At 39.9% G+C, this 23582-nt stretch overlaps 1 protein-coding gene across 5 annotated transcripts in view; it reads left to right on the top strand.

Annotated features, from left to right (window-relative positions):
- adgrl3.1 (adhesion G protein-coupled receptor L3.1) overlaps positions 1 to 23582 on the top strand; it is a 156984-nt gene that overhangs the window by 117049 nt on the left and 16353 nt on the right. For all 5 annotated transcript variants that reach the window (XM_078793289.1, XM_058085631.2, XM_078793288.1 and 2 more), the window contains 7 exons: positions 5053 to 5175; positions 5268 to 5473; positions 7209 to 7385; positions 9115 to 9324; positions 15250 to 15470; positions 19875 to 19941; positions 22101 to 22192. In XM_078793289.1, the coding sequence (XP_078649415.1) occupies positions 5053 to 5175; positions 5268 to 5473; positions 7209 to 7385; positions 9115 to 9324; positions 15250 to 15470; positions 19875 to 19941; positions 22101 to 22192 (1096 nt within the window). The remainder of the gene's footprint in view (positions 1 to 5052; positions 5176 to 5267; positions 5474 to 7208; positions 7386 to 9114; positions 9325 to 15249; positions 15471 to 19874; positions 19942 to 22100; positions 22193 to 23582) is intronic.

Raw genomic sequence — 23582 nt, 5'->3', positions numbered from 1 at the left:
ACATTTTCATTGACTCTTTTTTGACATTCAAAGCAGAACATTTTTTAAGGTGTAATAGTCGGATAAGGATAAGTATATCCTATATATACATATATCCTATATAGTAGGCTAAGGTAAGTGGTACAGAAAACGTTTTAAATACTATGTAGACACATTTGTAATGGTAATGATTTAATTTCATTTGAACATGCATCAGGTTACAATTGAGTGCATCGCATAATCAGTTCGGGCGGCACGGCAGATGGGTGGTTAGCGCGCAGACCTCACAGCTAGGAGACCAGGGTTCAATTCCACCCTCAGCCATCTCTGTGTGGAGTTTGCATATTCTCTCCAGGCATGCGTGGGTTTTCTCCTGGTACTCCGGTTTCCTCCCACATTCCAAAAACATGCTAGGTTAATTGGTATGAATGTGAGTGTGAATGGTTGTTTGTGTATATGTGCCCTGTGATTGGCTGGCGACCAGTCCAGGGTGTACCCCGCCTCTGGCCCAAAGACAGCTGGGATAGGCTCCAGCACCCCCGCGACCCTCGTGAGGAAAAAACGGTAAAAAATGAATGAATGAATGAACATAATCAGTTCATTTGGATTATACATATTTAAATACACATATTTCTGTGGAGTGCCTGTCACCCATCTAGTGGACAAAGGTCAGAAAACTAAGACAAACAAATAATGAATACATTTTTGAATACCTAAAAATATTAAGACAAAACATCCATATATCCATTTTCTGTACTGCTTATCCTCACAAGGGTCGCAGGCATGCTGGAGCCTATCCCAACTTTTTACAGATGAATAGGCGGGGTACACACTGGACTGGTTGCCAGCCAATCACAGGGCACATAGAGACAAACAACCATTCACACTCACATTCATACCTACGGACAATTTGGAGTCGCCAATTAACCTAGCATGTTTTTGGAATGTGGGAGGAAGTGTAATCTGTCTATAGTGTCCCAAAAACTACTATCCATTTTTTTTTTTACAGAGACTGCTTTCTTTGGCATAATTTTCCTAGGTGCACTGTTTGATAACCAAGTGTACAAAAACCCAGACATATCATTCATTCATTTTCTACCGCTTATCATCATGAGGGTCGCGGGTGCTGGAGCCTATCCCAGCTACCGAGACATATCATATTTGCCAAAAAAATCAAAACCATTAAAAGTGGATACTGCATACAGGTATTTTAAAGGAAAACATACACACCATATGAATTTTGAATGGCAGAAACACCTGAGGTCAGATGTGCGTTGTCACCACTTATTGGACCCTTGTAGCCCTCGTTTAGCGTTAGTGTTAGAGGAATCAAAGGTAATGTTGGTGACTTTGCTCACTGCTAATCAGCAGTAGCTTCAGAGAAAGTACACACCGTTTTCTAGTTTGTGTGTTCGTTTCATCTGCGCCCACAGCATCCAGTGTCGCTCTTATGTTTCCCCTCCTCATCCTGTTTACCCCGCTTCTGGTTTGATCTTACAAAATTTTCCGACACAAATCAAATCACTAACCCAACCCCCCCCCTCCCCACACCCCTGCTCAGCTTGTATGTGACACTATCAGAGGTGAAAAGCAGGAGCACAGGAAGGGAAACGAAGCTGAAGCAATGAAGACTATATGAGTCTGTGCTTGAGGCTGATGGCGGCGCATGGTGGAATGCCACATGATGCTCTGAGGGTTTTTCTTTCACATCACTAAGCAATAAAATCACAGCTATTCACATAATGTGCTTCTCACATAACAGTTAAAGTCACTCCTTAACCACTTCACGTTAAATATGTTTCATTTTCATCAACACCCATCACTCGCAGTATCATTTTGCGTCATTTGGGGATTTTTTTTTCCAGTGCTGCTTGCTGCGCATACACCCCAAAATGGAGTCTAGCTCATCTTCAAAGAACTTAAAACAGGAAATAATCTTGTTGTGTGCTCATTTCTTTTTTTTTTTTTTTGTGCCGTTAATCTTCCCTCCCAGCTAATCCAGTGGGCAGATCCGCTGCGATTATCTCTTCTTTTTATTCATAACTGGCCTGATAGCACCTCTCATCGAGCTCCCCTTCCTACAGTCTCCCTTTCATGGGTGCGAGCAACAGGAATGGGAATGACACATTGTGAAAAAGCCACACAAACGTGCTTTTATGGAATGTGCTCTGCTACATGATTCCGTAAGAGGCAAATGAATTAATTATTAAAGGCAATACAGTGATTGGTGTGGATAACACAGCGGTATCAGCGTGCACACGTGTGATAACGATAATTAACAAGTGTGGTTCTTAAGAAGAGCATTGTCATGACAAGAAGAATGCTTTGATTAGCTTCGACTCAGCTTGTTTTGATATCCCGCTGCTGCTTGTGTGGATGTACCCTATGTAGGTTCTGTTCTTAAAGCCACAGTAAAAAAGGAACTAGAAAGAACTCAATTGTAAAATGTAATTCACTTTTAAATCATAAAATACACAATAATAATAACGATAACACAACTCTCATTAGTATTATGTTGTGGTGAGTATGATATAACACATAACAAACATGGCCACAGTGTATGCTTGTAAGTTTGATGTTGCAGATGATGTTTGCAGATGTGAATGAGAAGAACCCAAGTGAAAGAGTGAGGTTACAGGGAGAAGAGATACAGAAGGTGGAGAATTTTATAGAGAGATTGTGAAAAGAAGCCAGAATGAAACAGGTGGAGAAAAGTGTCAGGCGTGATGTGTGATAGAAGAGTTTCAACTAAAATGAAAGGAAAGGTATACAAAACTGTGGTGAGACCAGCCATGTTGTTTGGTCTAGAGACAGTGCCACTGAGGAAAAGACAGGAAGCAGAACTGGAGGTAGCAGAGATGAGGATGCTGAAGTTCTCATTGGGAGTGACCAGGATGGATAGGATCAGGAAGGAGTACATCAGAGGGACATTACAAAGTCAGAAAGGCCAGACTGAGATGGTTAGGACATGTCCAGAGGACAGATAGTGAATATATTGGTAGAAGGAAGCTGCGTTTAGAGCTACCAGGTAGGAGACATAGAGGAGGTTTATGGATGTACTAGTGAAGGAAAACATGAGGATATTTGGTGTGAGAGAGCCAGATGCAGAAGACAAGGTTGGATGGAGGAGAAGAAGAAGAAGTAAAAGACCAAAAGACAGCAAAATAAAAGACCAGTGAGCGGCTATCACTCCTTATTTAGCCCTGGTATGAAACCCCATACTATTATTCCAAGATACCTAGAATAGATTGAGTCAAAAATATGGATTTACTTACTGAAATTGACAGATGGACTCTGTAAGATAAGCGACAAAGGCAAGTGACATCACGCCATGTTTTACTAGCAATAGAACACGGCGAGAAGAAAATGACATATTCCAACAGATACCACATTGGCTAGCTAGTCTAGCTAGCACGTCAGTTAGGAATCCACACTGCATAAGCCACCAGCACTGGGCTGGACACTATGGAGCATATTAGTTGAAGAATTATGAATTGACTTACGGCCGCCTTGGCACACTTTTCCACAGACTAACGTCTTTTTGGGGTTTTTGACTTTTTATTTCCATCTGTGGGAAAGTGTTGAAACATCTGACGAGGCGAATGTTGTCTTTTAGAAAAGTGAACAGGCTTACTTTGTCTCCTTGAGTGTTCCAGCAAAAGCCTCCCACACATGGAGCGGGCATAATATAAAAAAAGTACATCACAAATGACAGAAATTCACCAAGAACGAGAGCATTAAAACAGGAAATACATTGTCTAGTGAATAATGGTGGTAATTATTTCAATATTCAAACACACAGAAATAATAATACAGAAAATATGCCTTGCGGTTATTTTTCACGGCAGCGATAACAAGATGGACAAGTGGTTAGCACGCAGACACAGCTAGGAGACCCGAGTTTGATTCCACCCTCGGGCATCTCTGTGCAGAGTTTGTTAATTTGCCACTCTAAATTGTAGTGTGAGTGTGAATGGTTGTTTGACTGTTTGACCAGTCCAGGGTGTACCCCGCCTTTCGCCCGAAGACAGCTGGGATAGGCTCCAGCACGCCAGTGACCCTCGTGAGGATGAGTGGTATGTGATCTCCTGCATTGGACAGGTGCAGAGTTTAAATTGAAAAGTATTTTTTGTAATATAGGAGCATTAATTTTACGTGTATGCAAATGACGGACCAGTGTATTGTATACACGTACCTCAGGGGTGATCAAAGTTCGCTCTGGGTGCCATTTGCGGCTCACAGCTTGCTTTTTATTGGTCTGCTGCACACTGTAAAAAAAAAAAAACAACAGCAACAATGGAAAAAGGAGCATCAAGATGCGAAGGAACAAGGAAAAGCTTAAATGGTAATATCAATAATTAATAATACACTTTATCACCAATAACAAATAAATGACCTTTGTCTTTAAATATATGTACTTTTTAGCTTATTACAAAATTAAGAATATCAAAGTCGTCCCCAAATCCTTAGATTTCTCCATATTTTGCCCTTGCTGGAAAAAGTCCGAAGACCTCTGACCTATGACTTACATTCATTTCTTCCCTCCTATCTATCTGTGCCTTGTCCACCTAGCTTGTTTCCCATCACTTCTCCATTCCATTTCCACTAAGTAACCTATGTCCTTTCCAGCGCTTCACTTTGACCCCCCCGCGACGCCTTCGTTTCATCTAAGTGTGTCCCTGTGTGCTTTTATTTGATATGGGAAGCTTTTTTCCACCATGAAAGCAATGTCTAAATCATCAAATCGCTTTGAAACACAAGGTGGTTTAATTAGATGTTAATTAGAAAGTTGATCTAATACGATACACAGCCCCTAATCAGGAATGCGCTAACAAACCCAGAAGGCCAAATTAGATTCCCACAATGTAAGGATTATCTACCTGGAGACATTGTTTAGTTTTTAAATCTACTTTATTCTATTTTAATGACTGTCATTTTTTGGTTATTGTTTGGAGTGAGTGGGAATTGTTTGAGAAATGAAATCTGTGCAGCACTTAGTTAAAAAACAATTTGGAGACAAGGTTATAAAACAACTAATGCATGTATGTGTGTGTGTGTGTGTGTGTGTTCCAGAGCTGGAAGTGGCCAGGCTTAGCACGGATGGGAGCCTTACTGACTTGACATTCCCTCAGTCAGAGCTACATGGAAACTCCATCCAGCTGTCAGCCAGCACTCTCAAACAGCACGGAAGAAACGGTAGCGGGGAAATCTCCATCTTTCTCTCTCTCTCTCTCTCCTACAAATCTCTCACGCTAGCTCCCACTCACGTGTGTGTTGTTTCCCAACAGGTGAGATCAGGATGGCCTTCGTCCTGTACAGGAATTTGGGTTCCTATCTCTCCACGGAGAACGCTAGCGTTAGACTGAGCAGTGAGGCCGTCTATCCCAACTATTCGGTTATTGTCAACTCACCCGTTATCACGGCATCCATCAACAAGGAGAGCAATAAAGTTTACCTGTCCGAGCCTGTCATCTTCACGGTTAAACACCTACAGGTGAGTAGGGAGGGCACAACATCATTGGGTCACACTGCATCATTATAACAACTATAATAGCTTCTACACTGCTGGGAAGACCTTTGATGTGTGTCTGTGGGAATTAGTGTGAGGTCAGGACTGATGTTGAACCTGTTTTAATTTAATCCAGTCACATTCTTCCAGACCAAATGCCTCAAAGCACTTATTTATGGACTTTGTTTTGTGCACTGGGAACAGAAACAGGAAAAACTTTCCTCAAACTGCTCTTACAAAGTTTGAAGCGTATTTGGTAACCTGATTTGAAGTGGATGCCACAACCAATCAGCAAGGAAAGTTAATGATAATCAGTAAAAGGTTAAATAAAAAGAAAATGGATGAATAATTTTATTTTTAAAAAAGGAACAAATGAATGTAAGTATTTGTAGTGCACTGCTACATTTCTAGGGTTCAACATTAAACAGATATTCTACTCCTGATTGAATATTGATTCATCAAAGTTTTATTTACCAGCAAATGTCATAATAATACACTAATTATTTGTGATTAAACACCAAAACATCAATCATTGAGCCACTGTATATCAATCATTAATCCATTTTCTATATCGCTTATCCTCACAAGGGTCATAAGCATGCTGGAGCCTATCCCAGCTGTCTTCTTGCGAGAGGCAGGGTACACCCTGGACTGGTTGCCAGCCAATCACAGGGCACATATAGACAAACAACCATTCACACTCACATTCATACCTATGGACAATTTGGAGTCAGCAATTAACCTAGCATGTTTTTGGAATGTGGGAGGAAACCGGATTACGGGGAGAACTCCACACAGAGATGCCGGGAATCGAACCTGGGTTTCCTAGCTGTGTGCTCTGCACGCTTCCCGCTAACCACTCCTGTACTGTGCGGAACTGTATCATATGCATCATATTCCATTCATTTTATGTCACTTTCCGTTTTTTAGTCCCTTACAACCAGTTGCACTATTAAGGATAACCATTGCTGTCAATTTAAATACACAAAGCAGAAGACAGATTTTTGGCCAATTATTGTTAAAATTTGACATTATTGAACTTATTTGGTTGTATCCCACAGATAGAACCCACAAGATCCATGGGAGTCATGGTACATACGTACAATTATCAGTACACTAATAATTATTTATTGGAAATAATAGTATAATGCAATGAAAAAACAAGATTCTGTGTTGTTTTTTTAATGATTCCAACTGAATTATTATCCTGGCAAATAGGAGGAGGATTTCTAAAACTTTATTTAGGTTGCAGAGTTCACATTGGATATGATTGGAAATCCTATTTAAAGCCTATCTTTTTGGAATTGACTCGGTTCTTGCTGCTTATCCAGCAAGCAAATGCCAGTGCAGTTTGTTGGCAGTAAAAGAATCATCAGGTGCTCATTTGGAGAGGAGTGTGACAAAGCAAACACACACACAGATTCCTCAGTTTACACAACACCAACAGCACTGACACAGCGAGCACAGCCTTAGCTCTGTCACCTTTCGACATGACATTTGTTGCTGTACTCGCACATTCTGTCCCATCTGTTTGTTTCGCTGGTTCCTCTTTGACGGCCTCTAATTCTTCCTCTCTATTGTTTGTTTTTACCCATTTCTCCAAATGTTTTCTCACATTTTTTGGACTCCACACCGATATTTCCCCCGCTCCATCCCCTCCTCCTGCTTTCTGTCACCTCTTTAAATATAATCTTCCTTCTTTCTTCCCTCTCTGCCCCAGCATTCCGAAGAGAACTTCAATCCAAACTGTTCCTTTTGGAGCTACTCCAAACGCACCATGACTGGCTTCTGGTCCACGCAGGACTGTCGTCTGCTGGCCACCAATCGCACCCACACCAGCTGCTCCTGCACACACCTCACCAGCTTTGCCGTGCTCATGGCCCACGTGGAGGTGAAGGTAGGTATTGATTCGGGGTCGCACTCAGCCGGCGGGGGTTCTGTGGTGAATCACTACATAATCTAATTTGCTGGAAAAGCTGCAATAACACATCTTTCAAAAAAATGAGGGGGGGAAACAGGAAGCAAAGTGAAGGAACTACAACATCTGGCAAATGGATTTACACTCTCCAGGCCACACTGCTTAGATGTCATACTTAGGGAAGGTTGCAGCTGATTTGCCAAACGGTATTAAGTCATCCTGATCACCTTATCAGATGTGTAAAAATGTGCAAAGTAACCCAATATATGTAGGTATCAGATGGATACCAGCATTACGAGATCAATATTTTTCACGTATTATATGTTTATGTTCACGCATGTGCTTTTCTTAAATATCCATCCATCCATCTTCTATGCCGCTTATCCTCACTAGGTTCACAGGAGTCTGCTGGAGCCTATCCCAGCTGACTTTGGGCGAAAGGTGGGGTACACCCTGGTGGACTGGTCATCAGCCAATCACAGGGCACATATATACAAACAACCATTCACATGTTGTTCAAATACGTATATTGTATTGTTTGTGAATACGTTTTTAGGCAATAGTAGTTTTTGCTTTTGTTTAGTTATTTTATACTTATATTTTTCTCAACCAAGCCCTATTTACATTATATTTGGTAACATTCTGTGTTGAGCGTGTCGATGTAACACTCATGCTCTGTGATTTAGCCCAAGTGACAGTTTGTTTATGTTCCCTTTTCCTGTTTTAGTTCCCTTTTTGATGCTCTTATTCTGGTAGTTCTTTTTATTTTTTTGCCTGGTTTGCTTTTATCGCTTGCTAATTTTAGTTATTCTTCTATTTAGTTCAGGTGCACATCTTCCTGTGTCGTATCACTGTATTTGTTACTGCTCATTGCCACTGCACAGCTACTATTAATTTTTTTTTTTTTAATTATTAAAGCTATTGTTAAAAAAATAAACATTTGACCTGCAATCGGGTCTCATCTATCTGCATCCTGTGGTCGCTCCGCAACACCTATGACCAAATTTAAAAACGACCACTTGGTTATGAACCCACCATTCAGGCCATTCCATGCATGCAACCTGCAAGGACACAACATCAAACGAATTTAGTGTTGTTAACAGGTTGGAACCATTGAACCATTCTTAGTTCCATAGTGCCGACCATGATGCTACCACAGAATAATCTATTATTTTGATAAAATCGTGGCTGGGTTATGTGTCATTTTCAGTGGATAGTAACTCTATACTGCTATACAAGCTGCATGAATACTATATCCCAACTATATCTAAACTATATCCCAATTTGTATTTGGTATGGTCCCATGAGGACATATACTGTAGTTAAAAGGGTTGCTTGGATGTGAGGGGTATACACACTTGTGTGAGCTAGTGTAGATAGATAGATGCCCTCTCAACTAGAGGACAACTGTTATTTCAAAAAGAGGTCATTGTCAAGGCTCGCTAGGTTGGCAGCCGTACGTGAATGCAGCATGTGGGGTTAGAGCAGTATATCGATCATGCCGCTGCTGTGTTGAGCACTGCTCGGCCTGCCAGCTTTCAAGACACTGATAGATAGAACTGGAACACCTGTGCAACGCTGTGTAACACCCTGAACACCCAATGACACACAGGCAGACTCCCCATCATTCACAGCAGGGAGTGGGAACCATGTGTCAGACTGTATACTTATAAAATATCTGTTCTTTTTTTCATTGTTTTGCTTCCAGAAAGCAGACAGCATCCACGACCTCCTCCTGGACGTGATCACCTGGGTTGGGATCCTGCTGTCGTTGGTCTGTCTGCTCATCTGCATCTTCACCTTCTGCTTCTTCCGCGGGCTGCAGAGCGACCGTAACACCATCCATAAGAATCTCTGCATCAGCCTCTTCATTGCTGAGTCGCTCTTCCTGGTTGGAATCAACCGAGCAGATCAGCCGGTAAGCGAGTCAATATTACCGGACTAAGCGCTATTGCATTGTATTGTATTGAAATATGGCTGCAAAGGAGTTAAATAACATAGACAAGTCACTTTGTAGTAACTTAGGTCAAATTCAAAGCTCCAGATTCCCATATATAACACATAGCAAACTGGCTCATACATTAAGTATTAGCTTAGCCTCTAATAATGTGTTGTCCCAGTCCTGCTTCAGTTGCTTCGTTTAGCTTTCCACCCTCAGGCTAGTAGGAATATATTTTATTTCATTTTTAATCCCAAAATCCATTTGGTTCTGCCAAGGAGCTTTGATATACGTATGCATTTCAATTCAGCCTAGATTTTACTACCTACTGTGTACACATACTTTCTATTCACAGATATATTTTATTGTGTAAGTATGTTTGAGATGTGAAAGGGATGAATGCGTAATGTGTAAATTATGCAAACACCAAGTCATTTGTGGTCATATTAAACCAGAGAATCGGACTTCGGATCAAATAATACAAAAGTCATTTTGCATGTATTTAATCTGTCACTGTGTCCATGTGAACTGGAACCTTTTCATGCACGGATTCTTCAGGCTCACTCATGCAGTGCATGCTATCAGTTGATTAGTAATGGTTGAGGCTGTCCACACTTTTAGCTGATCTCAATTGACTGGGCTGAAGGGATTCTAATAATTTATCGTTGAAAACAATCCTTCATTATGATTAGTAATAAATGATAGTCGGCTAATTTCAAATGTCAAACCTGTTCTATGTAGTTCTTCATTCTCACTGTATTTATGTATGTAATGTTCTTATTGCCATACGGAAAATCAATTTATCATTCTTAATTACTTACATTGATTTCCTAATAAATGTGAGTGTGAATGGTTGTTTGTCTATATGTGCCCTGTGATTGGCTGGCGAACAGTCCAGGGTGTACCCCGCCTCTCGCCCGAAGACAGCTGGGATAGGCTCCAGCACCCCCGCGACCCTTGTGAGGAAAAAGCGGTAGAAAATGAATGAATGAATGATTTCCTAATACGACTGCACCGGCTCTCACAGCTAGGAGACCCGTGTTCGATTCCCCGCTCAGGCAACTCCTTGTGGAGTTTGCATGTTCTCCCGATGCATGCGTGGGTTTTCTACGGGTACTCCGGTTTCCTCCCACATTCCAAAAACATGCTAGGTTAATTGGCGACTCCAAATTGTCCATAGGTATGAATGTGGGTGTGGTGTGAATGGCAGGCGATTGGCCTGCCTCTTGCCTGAAGACAGCTGGGATAGGCTCCAGCTTGCCCGCTACCCTCGTGAGGATAAGCGGTATAGAAAATGAATGAATAAATGATTTCCTAATAAAGTAATCATATGCTAAAAAATCATGTGAGCCCTGCATTACTGATTATGTGACATGAGGGGAATAGCCAGAATGTAAAAAAAAACATAGATTGATTGGACCTGAGAATAAGAATATAATGACCTGCACGAATGATAATATTCAGGCATAATAGATATATATTTACTCTATATCTATCTATGTTGTACTAGAATGTATAATAGCTGTAGAGATAGCAATGCTGTTCAAGAAGTGACAATGATGATGGCTGGGTGTGCTCGAGAGATGAGGATGAGTATCACAAGTGGATCAGACATTTTGATGAGATGGTATCGTGGAGACAGAGATATGACAAATTCTGAGCCCGCTGATGTCATAATATGCGCACGAGATGAGTAAATTTACTCCCCTCACAAACGTCATACTGATGAGTTTTCTAATTGAAAGTATGCCTTTATCTCTAACCGTTTTCAAGCTACAACCTTGTGACTTAGTAAGGTCAAAACTGAAAAAGACTAAAGGGTTAAGTTTGAAGTCGAATCATGCAAGGCAGTGATCGTTGGAATTCCAATTTAACAATGTAACAATTTAATACATTTGACCAACCCAATCAATGCATTTTGAATTGTTGAATTTATTTTATCTTATAAGTGCTGACCTAACATTCAGCATTTAACAACAACACAAACAACACAACTGAACTATATTCATTTTAGCTGATTAACTTTTGTGTGTCTGCATACATAACTTCCAACAGTCCGGCGCTCACAGAAATGTAAGCTTCAACCTCATTTGTTCTTAAACCTTATTGGACATTAATAGATGCATTCAATGTGGTGGATTCTGTGGGAAAATTTGTTGTCTTTCTGCAAATTATATAACAATGAAATTTTATTCAACACACTCACATTTTGTCTTTAATGTCTTGCACAATTTGGGTCAGTATTAATGACAATTTTGAAAAAAGTAAGACAATTTGACAGTCTGACCTCTAGATTATTATAGGTAAATTATGACATGGTAAGTATATTTCTTTTTATCTCAAAAGATTTTTTTTATATTATAATCATTATAAACAACAGTGTTTTTACATATTTTCTAAATCAGGATATCTGCTATTCAAACATTTGCACAGGGTTTAGAGAAAATAGCTTTGTCAATCCATTGTAGAAGTGATTCATGTTTAATTGCAAGATGGAAGACATCACCAGGAAAAACTGCAGAAAAAGAGAAACGTATTCATGTATTATACACCCAAATGTAAGACAGGATGTTTCCATGTAAAAAAAGACTGGTCATTACATATTCAGGATCTAGAGATTCATACGTGCAAACCAAAAGGTGGTGCCAAACAACGTCTCCTCAAAACAGTCCAAGCTTTTCTTCCTGTCACTCACACCACAGTGACCTTAGGGATGAAACCACAAGACAAAGACCTGTTGGAAAAATAGTTTGAAACAATAACATGATTTTAAACCAAATCATTTTAAACATGTTTTAGTCTTTGCTAAAAACAGGCTTTGGAAAGTTTGTCTTAAATTCGGTGTCAATAAAGTACCAGTACTTATTTCTTTTGAATTTCATTTGAATGGCAGATAGCCTGATGAGGACACTATGTGTAAACTATCATGATGAGACAAAATAAATGAAGCTTTATTGAGCGTGCAGGATGATTTCATCTTGCTGTCAAGTACCAGCACCTCATTACGTTAATTATATTACTTTCAATAACATGTCACTATGTGGTCTGTCAATCACACTCTTCACATGAACGGATGTGTGGCAGTAAATGATAACAAAAGAATAGACACACTTTGTTCTTTAGCCTTTCAATTTGTCATAACCATGTACAATTTTTATCCATCCATTCATTTTCTATACCGCTTATCCTCACGGGCATGCTGGAACCTATGCCAGCTGTCTCCGGGTGAGAGGAGGGCTGGAATTGATATTTGATATTTTGTAGTGGTGTAAATCTCTTAGACAATGCCAAAGTAATATAGTTTAAAAACAAAACAATTCAATAGCGTGTACAAACTATACCATTCGATTTGATTTTATGGTTCATGTTTGTTGATGTATACATTAATCTGACATTATGAAATGAAGATGCAAATTACATGAAAGTGGTATACTTACAGTATTTTCATATGTGTAAAAGAGCACATCATATCCCCGAGTATACTGTAAGGCACTGACAAAAATACCTGCTGAATGAACATAGAAACATAAAATATATAAATGAAAAAACAACAGCCTGCAGTCCAATCAATAATAGGAAATAAATAAATCGTGCAAAACCCCTCAAATAAAGACACATTCCTTCAAAAGTGGCAAAAATGTGTCCAAAAAATAAATAGCGAAAGGCAAGGAAAAAGAAACAACATTTCAAAGTAAATGTATAAATATATGTGTGAATGAAAGGGACCCAAGTGGAAGAGTGAGGTTACAGGGAGAAGAGATACAGAAGGTGGAGTATTTCATGTACTTGGGGTCAACAGTTCAGGAAGCAGAACTGGAGGTAGCAAAGATGAGAATGCTGAGGTTCTCATTGGGAGTGACCAGGATGGATAGGATCAGGAAGGAGTACATCAGAGGTACATTACATATTAGAGGCCTTGGATATAAAGTCAGAGAGGCCAGACTGAGATGGTTCGGACATGTCCAGAGGAGAAATAGTGAATATATTGGTAGAAGAATGCTGCGTTTATCGTTCATGACCCTAATATTTTGTCAGACTTCTGCAAATGTGTCAGTGATTGAGACTTTAAGCACAAAAATCAGGCACACTGGCAACTCCTCCGAGCAAGGTCACCCGAATGTGGAACTTTAGTCAGTTTGCTGCAGCACTGTGTATCCAATATGGTTTTAAGCTTTTGAGACATGTGTTAAGTTTTGCCTGTGATGCCATGTCAGTCTGAGGAAGATAAAAAACCACCGTGGGCAGCATCCTCTTTCTTCTCCTTGAAATGGCTTTGCATCTCAGTAGTATCCATTAGGAAAAGCTTCTAATTATCAACGGGAGAGACGTAAACAACGTGTTTCTTTTGAATTGTGTGCTTCTCTGTGGCTTTGTGAAAAGGATCATGTGTCTTGGTATGTACGCGCACTGCTGCGCGTGTGTAGGCCTCTCTCCTGTTAATTACCGGTGACTACTCGTGACCCCCATTAACATCTTCAGCGTCACTTAGCTTGTAGCCAGTTAAGCCAGTAAATCCATCAGGAAAACCAAATGACTTTGCATAAGCAGCATGCACTTTTTCTTTCTTTGTACCTGTGTGCGCATGTGCATGTCTGCGTGTGTGTGTGCGTGTGTGTGTGTGTGCGCGTGTGTGTGTGCATAAGCCACAAGATGCCGTCATTAGAAATGGAAATGAGCGACTCCCCGGCTCCCTAAACTCATTGTCTGGCAGACATTAGGTAATTGTCTCTTTTTGCAAACGCTTCCATTATAAAAAGTCACACTTTGAGTGCTTTCATTCAACGACTCTTTAGATGGCCGTGGAAATGATGGTACAAATCTCACAGATCATTCTTTCCTCCACTGCTTTTCTTAAGCACCACTCTTTTCCCTTGCACTATGATCTAAATTGTTAATGCTGTTTTAGGCTGGATGCTTCTCTTACTCATCCTTTGCTGCTACTATATTCAGGGCTTAAAGTATTCCTGCCCCCGTGCTGGATATGACAATGATATTTTAGAAGTTCAGTCCAAAAATTAAAAATATAATATAAAAAAAAATAAAAAATAAATATATATATATATATATATATATATATATATATATATATATTGGGGGGGAGTACAGGCTCACAATGTTTTTTTCTTTAAGCTTGTATATTTATATATGTGTGTGTGTGTGTGTGTGTATGTATGTATATATATATATATATAACTGAAAAAGAAAAAAACAATGGCATTATAAAGAAACAAAGCAATTGCATTATATGAAACAAATGGCATTATATGGACTTATATATATGGACGAAAATGAAAACACTTTTTTGTTTCTTTACTTTATTTGCCTTTTATTTAACCTACAAATGTGTCTTTTCTCCGGGTACTCCAGTTTCCTCCCACATTCCAAAAACATGCTAGGTTAATTGGTGACTCCAAATTGTCCATAGGTATGAATGTGAGTGTGAATGGTTGTACCTCTTGGGATAGGCTCCAGCATACCTGCAACCCTTGTGAGGATAAGCGATACAGAAAATGGATGGATGGATGGCTCGATATTCATATGGTTGAAAATAGCCATGTGAGAAATGAATAGTAAAGTTGACCATATCATTAAAAATAACATCTTATACTGGAGACAATACAGGAGTTGTCTTTTTGATTTGGGGTCATCTGCAATTGTCGTTATAATACACATTGTTGTCAGCGTGTTTTTTTTTCTTTAGCCTGCCTTCAACAATCCATCTCCAAACCCCCACAGTTGTTGTTTTGTTTTTGAATATGATAAATGAGTGTTTTTGGAATGTGACTCATGGCCTCAGTGCTTGCATAGAACTTTATAAAGCATTCAAAATCTCGATTGTTATGTAAGTGTTTTGTTTTGTATTTAAAAAAAAAATCTAAATCCACTCCTCTTTTTCCTCACCAGATTGCCTGTGCCGTCTTTGCCGCCCTTCTCCATTTCTTCTTCTTGGCAGCCTTCACCTGGATGTTCCTGGAAGGGGTGCAGCTGTACATCATGCTGGTGGAGGTGTTTGAGAGCGAACACTCCAGGACCAAGTACTTCTACCTGGCAGGATACGGCGTGCCGGCTGTCATAGTGGCCGTCTCGGCCGCTGTGGACTACAGGAGCTACGGCACAGATCGAGTGTAAGCGATATAGAGAAGGATAGCGGGGTGTGAAAAGAAGGGAGGATGGGATGGAGGGAGCTCGAAAACGCCTGCTGTCGTTTTGGCTGTAGCACTGGACTCTATGAGCACTTGTGAAGAGTCACTGTAGAGAACTTGAGATGGGAGGAGAGGGAGTGAAGGATTGAAGAATGGGGAGAGCCAGCACAACAGGATCACAACACGTGTGAATGTGGAAGGCTTTAAGGGGTGTGGATGGAAAAGCTTGGCCTCTTTGTGTGCAGCAGATTGATTCCCCGGAGGGAGTGCGCACTTGCAGTCTTCAACGTACATGACGACATAATCATGCATGCTCGACTGAGTCACAGGGAGAGTCCAAGAGAGAAGGCAGCCAACACCTCATTTAGATGAAACATATGCATGCGCCACATGCACGAGTGAAGCTCATGAAAGTTGCAATATGTGTGACCTATGACTTGGAAAAGAGGTTTTCACATTACTAATCTGGGCCGCAACATTACATAAATCTGCACAATAGAACGGAAAAGAATAAGCTTTTATTGAGCCCACAATTGGGACATTGCTTGTTTCTTTGGCTGTGAAAATAGCAGCAGCATACAAGAACAAGAACATTTGAAAAATAGAAAATAGAATTGTTTTCGAATGTGTGAACACGTCACACAATCTTTACTTGACAGAGTCAGTCTAAATCGCTATCTAGAATGACTGTCCTTCTGTGTTAACATGTCACTTCCTAGTTCAATTTATCTTAGATCATCAGACAATACCATATGTGAGCAGAGGGGTGCTTGATTCATATGCAAAGGAGCCCTTGATTAATACACTAGGTTCCTGCACTTGTTTGGTAATTTTATGTGAGACAGGAACACATGCAATTGTAGATAAGTATGTCAATAACCATACATATAATTGATTCACCTATTTCGCATATAAAACCTCCAAAAATCACCAGCAACGCTCCATTTAAGATAAGATAAGATATGCCTTTAGTGGGGAAATTTGCATTGCACAGCAGCAAGAGTACAGAATCAGTCAAGCAGTACAAAAGTACACAATATAGAAAAATAAACAAAATAAACAACCTAAGTATTAATAAAATCAACAGTTTTACCCAGAGTTATATACAAATATAGTATGCAGATAATATGAAACGAGATGAGATAAACGACACTGAGATCTATCTATCTATCCATCCATCCATCCATCCATCCAGAATCAGAATCAGAATCAGAATCAGAATCAGAATCAGAAAAGGGTTTATTGCCAGGTATGATCAAACACATACTAGGAATTTGTTTTGGTATAGTAGGTGCAGACACATCTATTAAAAAAGAATGAAAAAATACAAAATATACAGAATAACAGTATAAATATATGTACACAGTCTGTGTTTTGTTTGTTATTCCGGAAGTGCAGTCTGATTGTTTTTCCTAAAAGTCCAAACTGGGCGTTAATGTAACGCATATAGTGAAAGTGTCAAAGTGGCAGGATGAGGCAGAGGTGGGGTGTGAAGAGTGTCAGGTGGGGTTCCGGGCCTTGTTGATGAGGCCTTGTTGATCCATCCATCCATCCATCCATCCATCCATCTATCACTGAGATTTACATACCATTACCTCCATATTAAACAAGGTATAGCAACATTGCTATTGTAGGCGCTAACACTGAGGAACTACTTTTTTCTGTTGCATTGACACAGCAAGATCTATTATGTATACGTCTGTGAAATCAAGCACTATGGTGACTTAGTCTGTCTGGTCCAGCTGGTCTGGAGCATCTTTTCTGCTTGGTTTTTGGGTAGTTGCACTGCAGTGCTATGTACTATTCTTTGTTTTTCTGTATTGTAGTCTCTTGGAGCAGTGTCCTCCTCGCCAGATACACTAAGCCTTTTCCCATTGATGGCAACAATATGTGCCGCTCATTTCTGTCGACATGTCTTGGCAAGCTCCACATTTACGCCACCGAGTCATGCTGGTCCCGTCTGCCCGGACGTTTCACCCTCTCTTCTTGCCCGCTGAGCATCTAAAACCTGTAGCTCATTCTCCCATGTATATATATAGACTAAAAAGACCAGATTCTGCTTCCTCATTTGTCCCGAAGTAGTCAGTGAAGGGGGCTTCCACACAGTCTGCCACAGCAAACACATAACTATTTACTATTTGGTGCTGCTTTAAATGGCTAAAATATTTAGCGAAAGTAACATGTTATTATTAATCTGCTTGTTTACATGGTTACTACATGGTTACAGCATCCTAAGGTTGAGGCTTTTTTAGAGGACTTTATAGGACGAATAGGTGAACCGCAAGTACGTACATGCTATCTAGAACACACAGAAAAGGAAAAGATGTGTCCTTGTCCTACAAAGGGATCGTAGATGATGGTCAAAATGACAAAAAAGGGCAGTTTTCCTTAAGGTACGGTGGTATTGTTATAAGTTATGCTAATATGATATGATTATTCTCATTAGACAGTGATCATATGCATTTTCAATACATAATATGCATGTGACATTAGAAAATAATATGGTGCATGATTGCTTCATTTTGAATGCAAACTTTACACATTTACGTTAAACATTTACAATCTCTGACACGGGTGTCTCATAATTGAATGGCCCCTACGGACGGTGAACAATGACAGCACATTATAAAGCTGTTAAATCATTCACATTTTCACTCTGCTGCTCCGGAGACCGTTTGTATAAAAGTTCAGTTTCCCACCAGGCGCACATCACTCTGTGGAAGTTGGGCAAGTGGAAAAGGGTTGGATCTGATGATGCCACTTAGTTCAATATTTCATCTCAGGGTGATCATTAAAATATGAATCTAGATGAATGTTCAAACAGTGTACTATTATTGGCTAGCCGCAAGGAGCTTTTTTTAGCCGGTTGTTTTGCGAGTGTGTTTAAAAATGTAAATAGAAAAAAAAATACTATGCAAGACTTTGCGTTAGTATTTTAAAGTTTACTAATAGCTAATTTAAACATAGAAAAAATCAAATTAATCCTTCAAAATAAATGAAAAATAAAATATTCACCACAGTACGCCCTACATTTGAATAAGACATTACGATCCAATATAGTACCGGTACTAATAATAAATAATGAAATTTCTCAGTGTGATTCAGTTAATTCCACTACCATTATAAACATCAACCACAACAATAAACACATTGGTAAATGAATATCTCTGGCAGCATCAGGCAAAAAAAAAAAAAAAAATTTGTATTTAATATTTTGTCAGATTTGTTGTTAATCCGAGTGAGGCATTATCACTTTTGTACTGTACAGAAAATTATTAATTTAGAAATACCTTACTAATTTAACACTTGGGCAAGAACTGTCAGTCACAACTGAACATGGTCCAATTTGTAAGGCCAGAATATTTGCTGCAGCTGTTGTACTGGATCCCATTAGATGCGGTGTACCAGTGAGTGTAATATTTCAACCAAACAGCCAGTGTTCCCGCATGTAAACCAGATTGATTGGATAATAAATCCAATTATTGTCATGGTATAGTATCTCATATTGGAGCAAAAGGTGAGTTATATGACTCATTTATCAACCACTACCTTGAAAACGGACCCGCTTTTTTGCCGGTTTGACCACAAAATATAATGAACCGCCTCTGCTGCGTCACCCTGGTCCCCGTATTCGAAGCTTGAGTCCCGTAATGAAGGCGGGGGTAACGACTCAGAGAAGGAGGCTACTGTGTCACCCCACACCCCCCCAATGGAGGAGGTCTCTAATGTGGTGGAAATGGAAAGATTAATAATTCAAAAGCAGCTGGCCGTGAATCAGTCGGCTATTTTGCTTCAGAGGAACTTTTTTTTGTAGGAGGTGACCCCCACGGACACCCATAGTGGAGGGTACACTTTCTCATCCTTAACCTGCTACAAAAGAAGAGGCTTTGGGAGAGCATGATTTGCATACAGTGGGGCTGTGTGTGACATCCCACCTTCTGTGTGGACAGAAAAAATGCTAGGATGAGCCTTTCACCCTTCCCCTTGCACATTTCTCCATAAATAGTCATATAAGCCATAACTCAGTATCCAAATGAACATCGTTTGTGTGGTCGTGTGTCATATATCCGCACCCTTGGTGGGGGGGGATTAACGGTTTATTTATCGCAGGTGATCATCATCATCTCTCACCATCTCAACCTCAGTGTGTTGATGTATGTTTGAGCCATGTGCATCGTCTATTTCGCTCCATCATTTGCACATCTCTCCTGATTCCTTTTGTCCTATACGTCTATCGTGATGCATTCGAGTGTCATGTAAATAACTCTTTCTCCTTCCTGCTTGTATGTGTGTGATGCATACGCTATCATCTGCTGGTAAATCTTTGCTAGCCAGCATTCCTCTGAGACACATTTTAATCCTCCTGCATCTCTCCTCTTTCTTAAGGTGTTGGCTGCGACTGGATACATACTTTATCTGGAGCTTTATAGGCCCTGCTACACTCATCATAATGGTGAGACACACACACACACACACACACACACACGCATGAATGTTCACTGTCAGTGCAGCAGCTCACGTTAAAAGTCAACTTGGCTGCCATATTATTAGTGCAGGTTTACGTGAAGGTGTTGCTGAATATCCTCTTCCTCCTCCTTTGCCGCAGCTTCTGAAAAGTGTAAAAATGTGTCATTTTAAAAGTCCTCCCCACTCATGGATTAACTCAAGATGGAATTCATTCCAACCAGTTGAAAATCTTTGAAGTCATCAACGACGACAAACCATACAGAGTCTAGAAAGAAAGAAAAAGCTCGCCGACACAGCATCCGAAATATAATTGAAGTGGAAATAATCTTAATCTTCAAACACTTCTTCTGATTTTTGGGATTGGATTTCTCTGTCAAAGCAAGGGCACTACCTTATTGATGTATGGAATATTAAACAACCCCTCTCGATTGAGAAATATGTTTTTAAGACAGTGATCTTTTTAAATATCAGTGAAATAACAGCTGGTGGATTGTTTGATCGCAATTATCTTCATCAATCTCTGAGACACTTTTTTTCCCGGTGGGTCCAATTTTTCAAGTCACTGTTGCATTTGAGGTACAGGAAGAAAAGCTCCAACTTGCTTCAGGAAATGTTTTTTGGTCCCACCTCCATGTATATATTTCTAGACCTCGATCATACTACGTCTTTCATGACTGATTTATGTTTGGGTCACTACAATATTTAGTACTCGATGCCCAAACATACTCAAGCGTACAATCTTGATCACATGACATTTTCATGCGATTCAACTGCAAAGTTGGTAATTGCATCAGACTCTTCCGAAACCAACAGTCGACTATTTGCTTCTAGATAGTGTTCATTGTAGGCATGCATGAGATAATGTATATGTTCTTTACCAGGACAGTGTCCAAAAGAGTTGCAATACTTACTGACAAACAGGAAATCAAGAAGTTAATATGCATGTTTTTTTTTTACTGACATTGCCAACTCCTGGCCTGGAATGTCCATTACAGAGCACATCTGCTGGTCCTCTGAAGACAACTCTGTCTTTTGTATGTCAAACTTATTTAAAAAAATGCTTTTAGTTTAACTGAGTTTCCACACTAGAGGGCTATGGTGGCTAATCTGTGAAATGTAAACGTTTTCTGGACCATCCTCCGACAATCATCTGCTAATTTTTGACTGTTATTTGGCATCAGGGCAAAAATCATACAGGTTTTGAACAATAAAGCACATTAAGATGGAATGGAGGACCAAAAGCCAAATGCATTCTTTGAAAAAGTACACCTCTGCTTATGTAATAACATCAACAAGTTCTCATACTTTAGGCACTTTAATAATCCAGTACTTTAACACTTGAGCACTTTGTGTCTCCCCAAATCTGTGGTTATTATTATTTATTCTTCATGCTCTTCTTTTTGAGCAAATGTCATTGGTACTATAATTAACGTCAACCTCAGGGGACGAACCATGGAAATTAGCCACTGGCATAGATATATATATATAGAAATGTTGATTAATATGCATATTATGCATATTATGCATGTTCCCTTTTCCTTAAATAAAGACAACTATAAATGTAAACAAATAGACGATGGTCACAGGTCAAAGAAATATTTCAGAATCAGATTTCAACCAGGCTGCCTCAAAATGGCATTAACTTTTGCTCCATATCAAATCAAGAACCCTCTTAAACAAGATCCATGCACTATCTGGAGGTTAAAGACAAAGAAAACATTCATCTAGTACCTTGAAAATAGAGTTGTCCCTGTTGCCAGATGTGGATAAAACACCACAATTTAAGACATGATAGCGCCGGGTGCATGTTTCCAATTAGACGACTGTGGGAATGCATGCTGCTGTGCATAGGGATCGTTTTAAGTACCAGCCAGTGAGGCTATCACTGATCTGACCGAGCGGTAGCACATACAGCCTCAGAGACACTGCAAACCCGCGTCTTTATTAAACCATCAACAGATGGGACTGCAGCGCCGATATGTGCTCCAATAGTGATCCTGAATGGATGTAACAACTTTTAGAATTTTTTAGACTCATTGACTGGACCGATGTTGTGTTTTCAAACCAGTTGCTGTTGGCTTGTGCATTACCTGGGAGCCACATACTATATAACATGTATCTATTTACTGTATCTGTGTGTTTCAGCTCAATGTAATCTTCCTTGGTATCGCACTATATAAGATGTTCCACCACACCGCCATCCTCAAACCCGATTCTGGATGTCTGGACAACATCAAGTAAGTTTCTGTCCTGATAAACGGACACCTTGACATTTACTGTCTTTTTAGAGTGTGAGGTACAGCATATTGCAAGATCCAACAGGCAGCTTTTAACCTCATAAAGGAACTAAGAACAGCTGGCACTGCTCCTTCCCCTGACCAGCACCTTTAGAGGCTATTAACACATTATGCATTGTCTGTTGAAGCCATAAAAATAGACGTATTGTCCTTCACTACACTGCAAGTATACTGTATTCAATGTATACTTAGTTCCTTAAACAGTAAATTCTTCTTCTTCTTCTTGTCTCCTATTTATGGTGAATTATAACTCAAGTCATCAGTATAGACAATATTTGCAATTATTTTCCCAGGTCTCCATTTTACAGTAATTAAAACTAGAATAAAACATATATAGCTTACATTGTTGCTGCCACTATTCCAAATGAATCCCTGCCATTTCTGCTACATAGCCAAGATGGTGACTATCGAGAGCGGTAAGTGTCCAGCACTGCACACTCGCCATTTTTACAGCTTTGAGTGCAACATTATACACTCAAAAGGCTAAGCGTAAGTATGGTAGTGTGCGAATTTTGAAACAGCAATAGACTTGTTGCCCAGCAACACATTGGAAGAAAGAAACGACTGCTTTGAAAGAAAATGCAGACCCCTAGTAAGATTTTTAATTTAAGGTACACCCTAAGGAAGCACCAGCACATTAAGTACACATGGAGATCTAATGGGATCCAGTACAGTATGGAGTATTTACCAAACATAATAACGGTGAGGTCATTGAAGTGCAAATTAAACTCCTATTTTTAAATCGAATCATACCTTAAATTAAGGTTACTAGGGTAATCTAATGTTATTTAGTGTTCACGTCTAAAAAGAAACCAAAAAGTACACGCCCCGACTGTCCATGCCCGACATTTGAGTTTATTTGCTCTGAGTATATTCGACTCAGCAGTGTCGATTCCGTCTGCACAAAGCACAAGCCCAAAGGAAAATAATGCCTGAATGTGATCTAGTCATCCATTGTCCTTTTTTATTTTGTATGTTTGCATGAGACACGTCTTATTTTTGTCTGACATCATCTCAAGATGCCTCTCATTGAGCAGCACATCATTATTATCTGCATATGACCCTCTGAGGATGTTACTTGAAAATATGACTTCATTTCCACCGAGCGCCGTGTCTCTGTCTGCCTGACTAACTAATCACGACTGTGTTATTCTCTCATTCCGGCAGCGCCCGAGACAAAAGGCTTGAGTCTTAATTTGAACAATATGTGGCGGATCAGCGCCGGGTGCCCCGCCGACGTGCGGCACACAAAGTCAGTGAAGAGATGGTTTTTGTTATTTCTTCTAAACACTGCGGCCACCGTATCTGTTAGGCGAGGGCGCTGGGAAAT

Source organism: Doryrhamphus excisus, linkage group LG9 (assembly GCF_037039965.1).
Source record: "Doryrhamphus excisus strain RoL-2023G ecotype Guam linkage group LG9, RoL_Dexc_Guam_v1.1, whole genome shotgun sequence".
Classification (NCBI taxonomy): domain Eukaryota; kingdom Metazoa; phylum Chordata; class Actinopteri; order Syngnathiformes; family Syngnathidae; genus Doryrhamphus; species Doryrhamphus excisus.
This window is presented reverse-complemented; position numbering and strand designations above follow the sequence as displayed.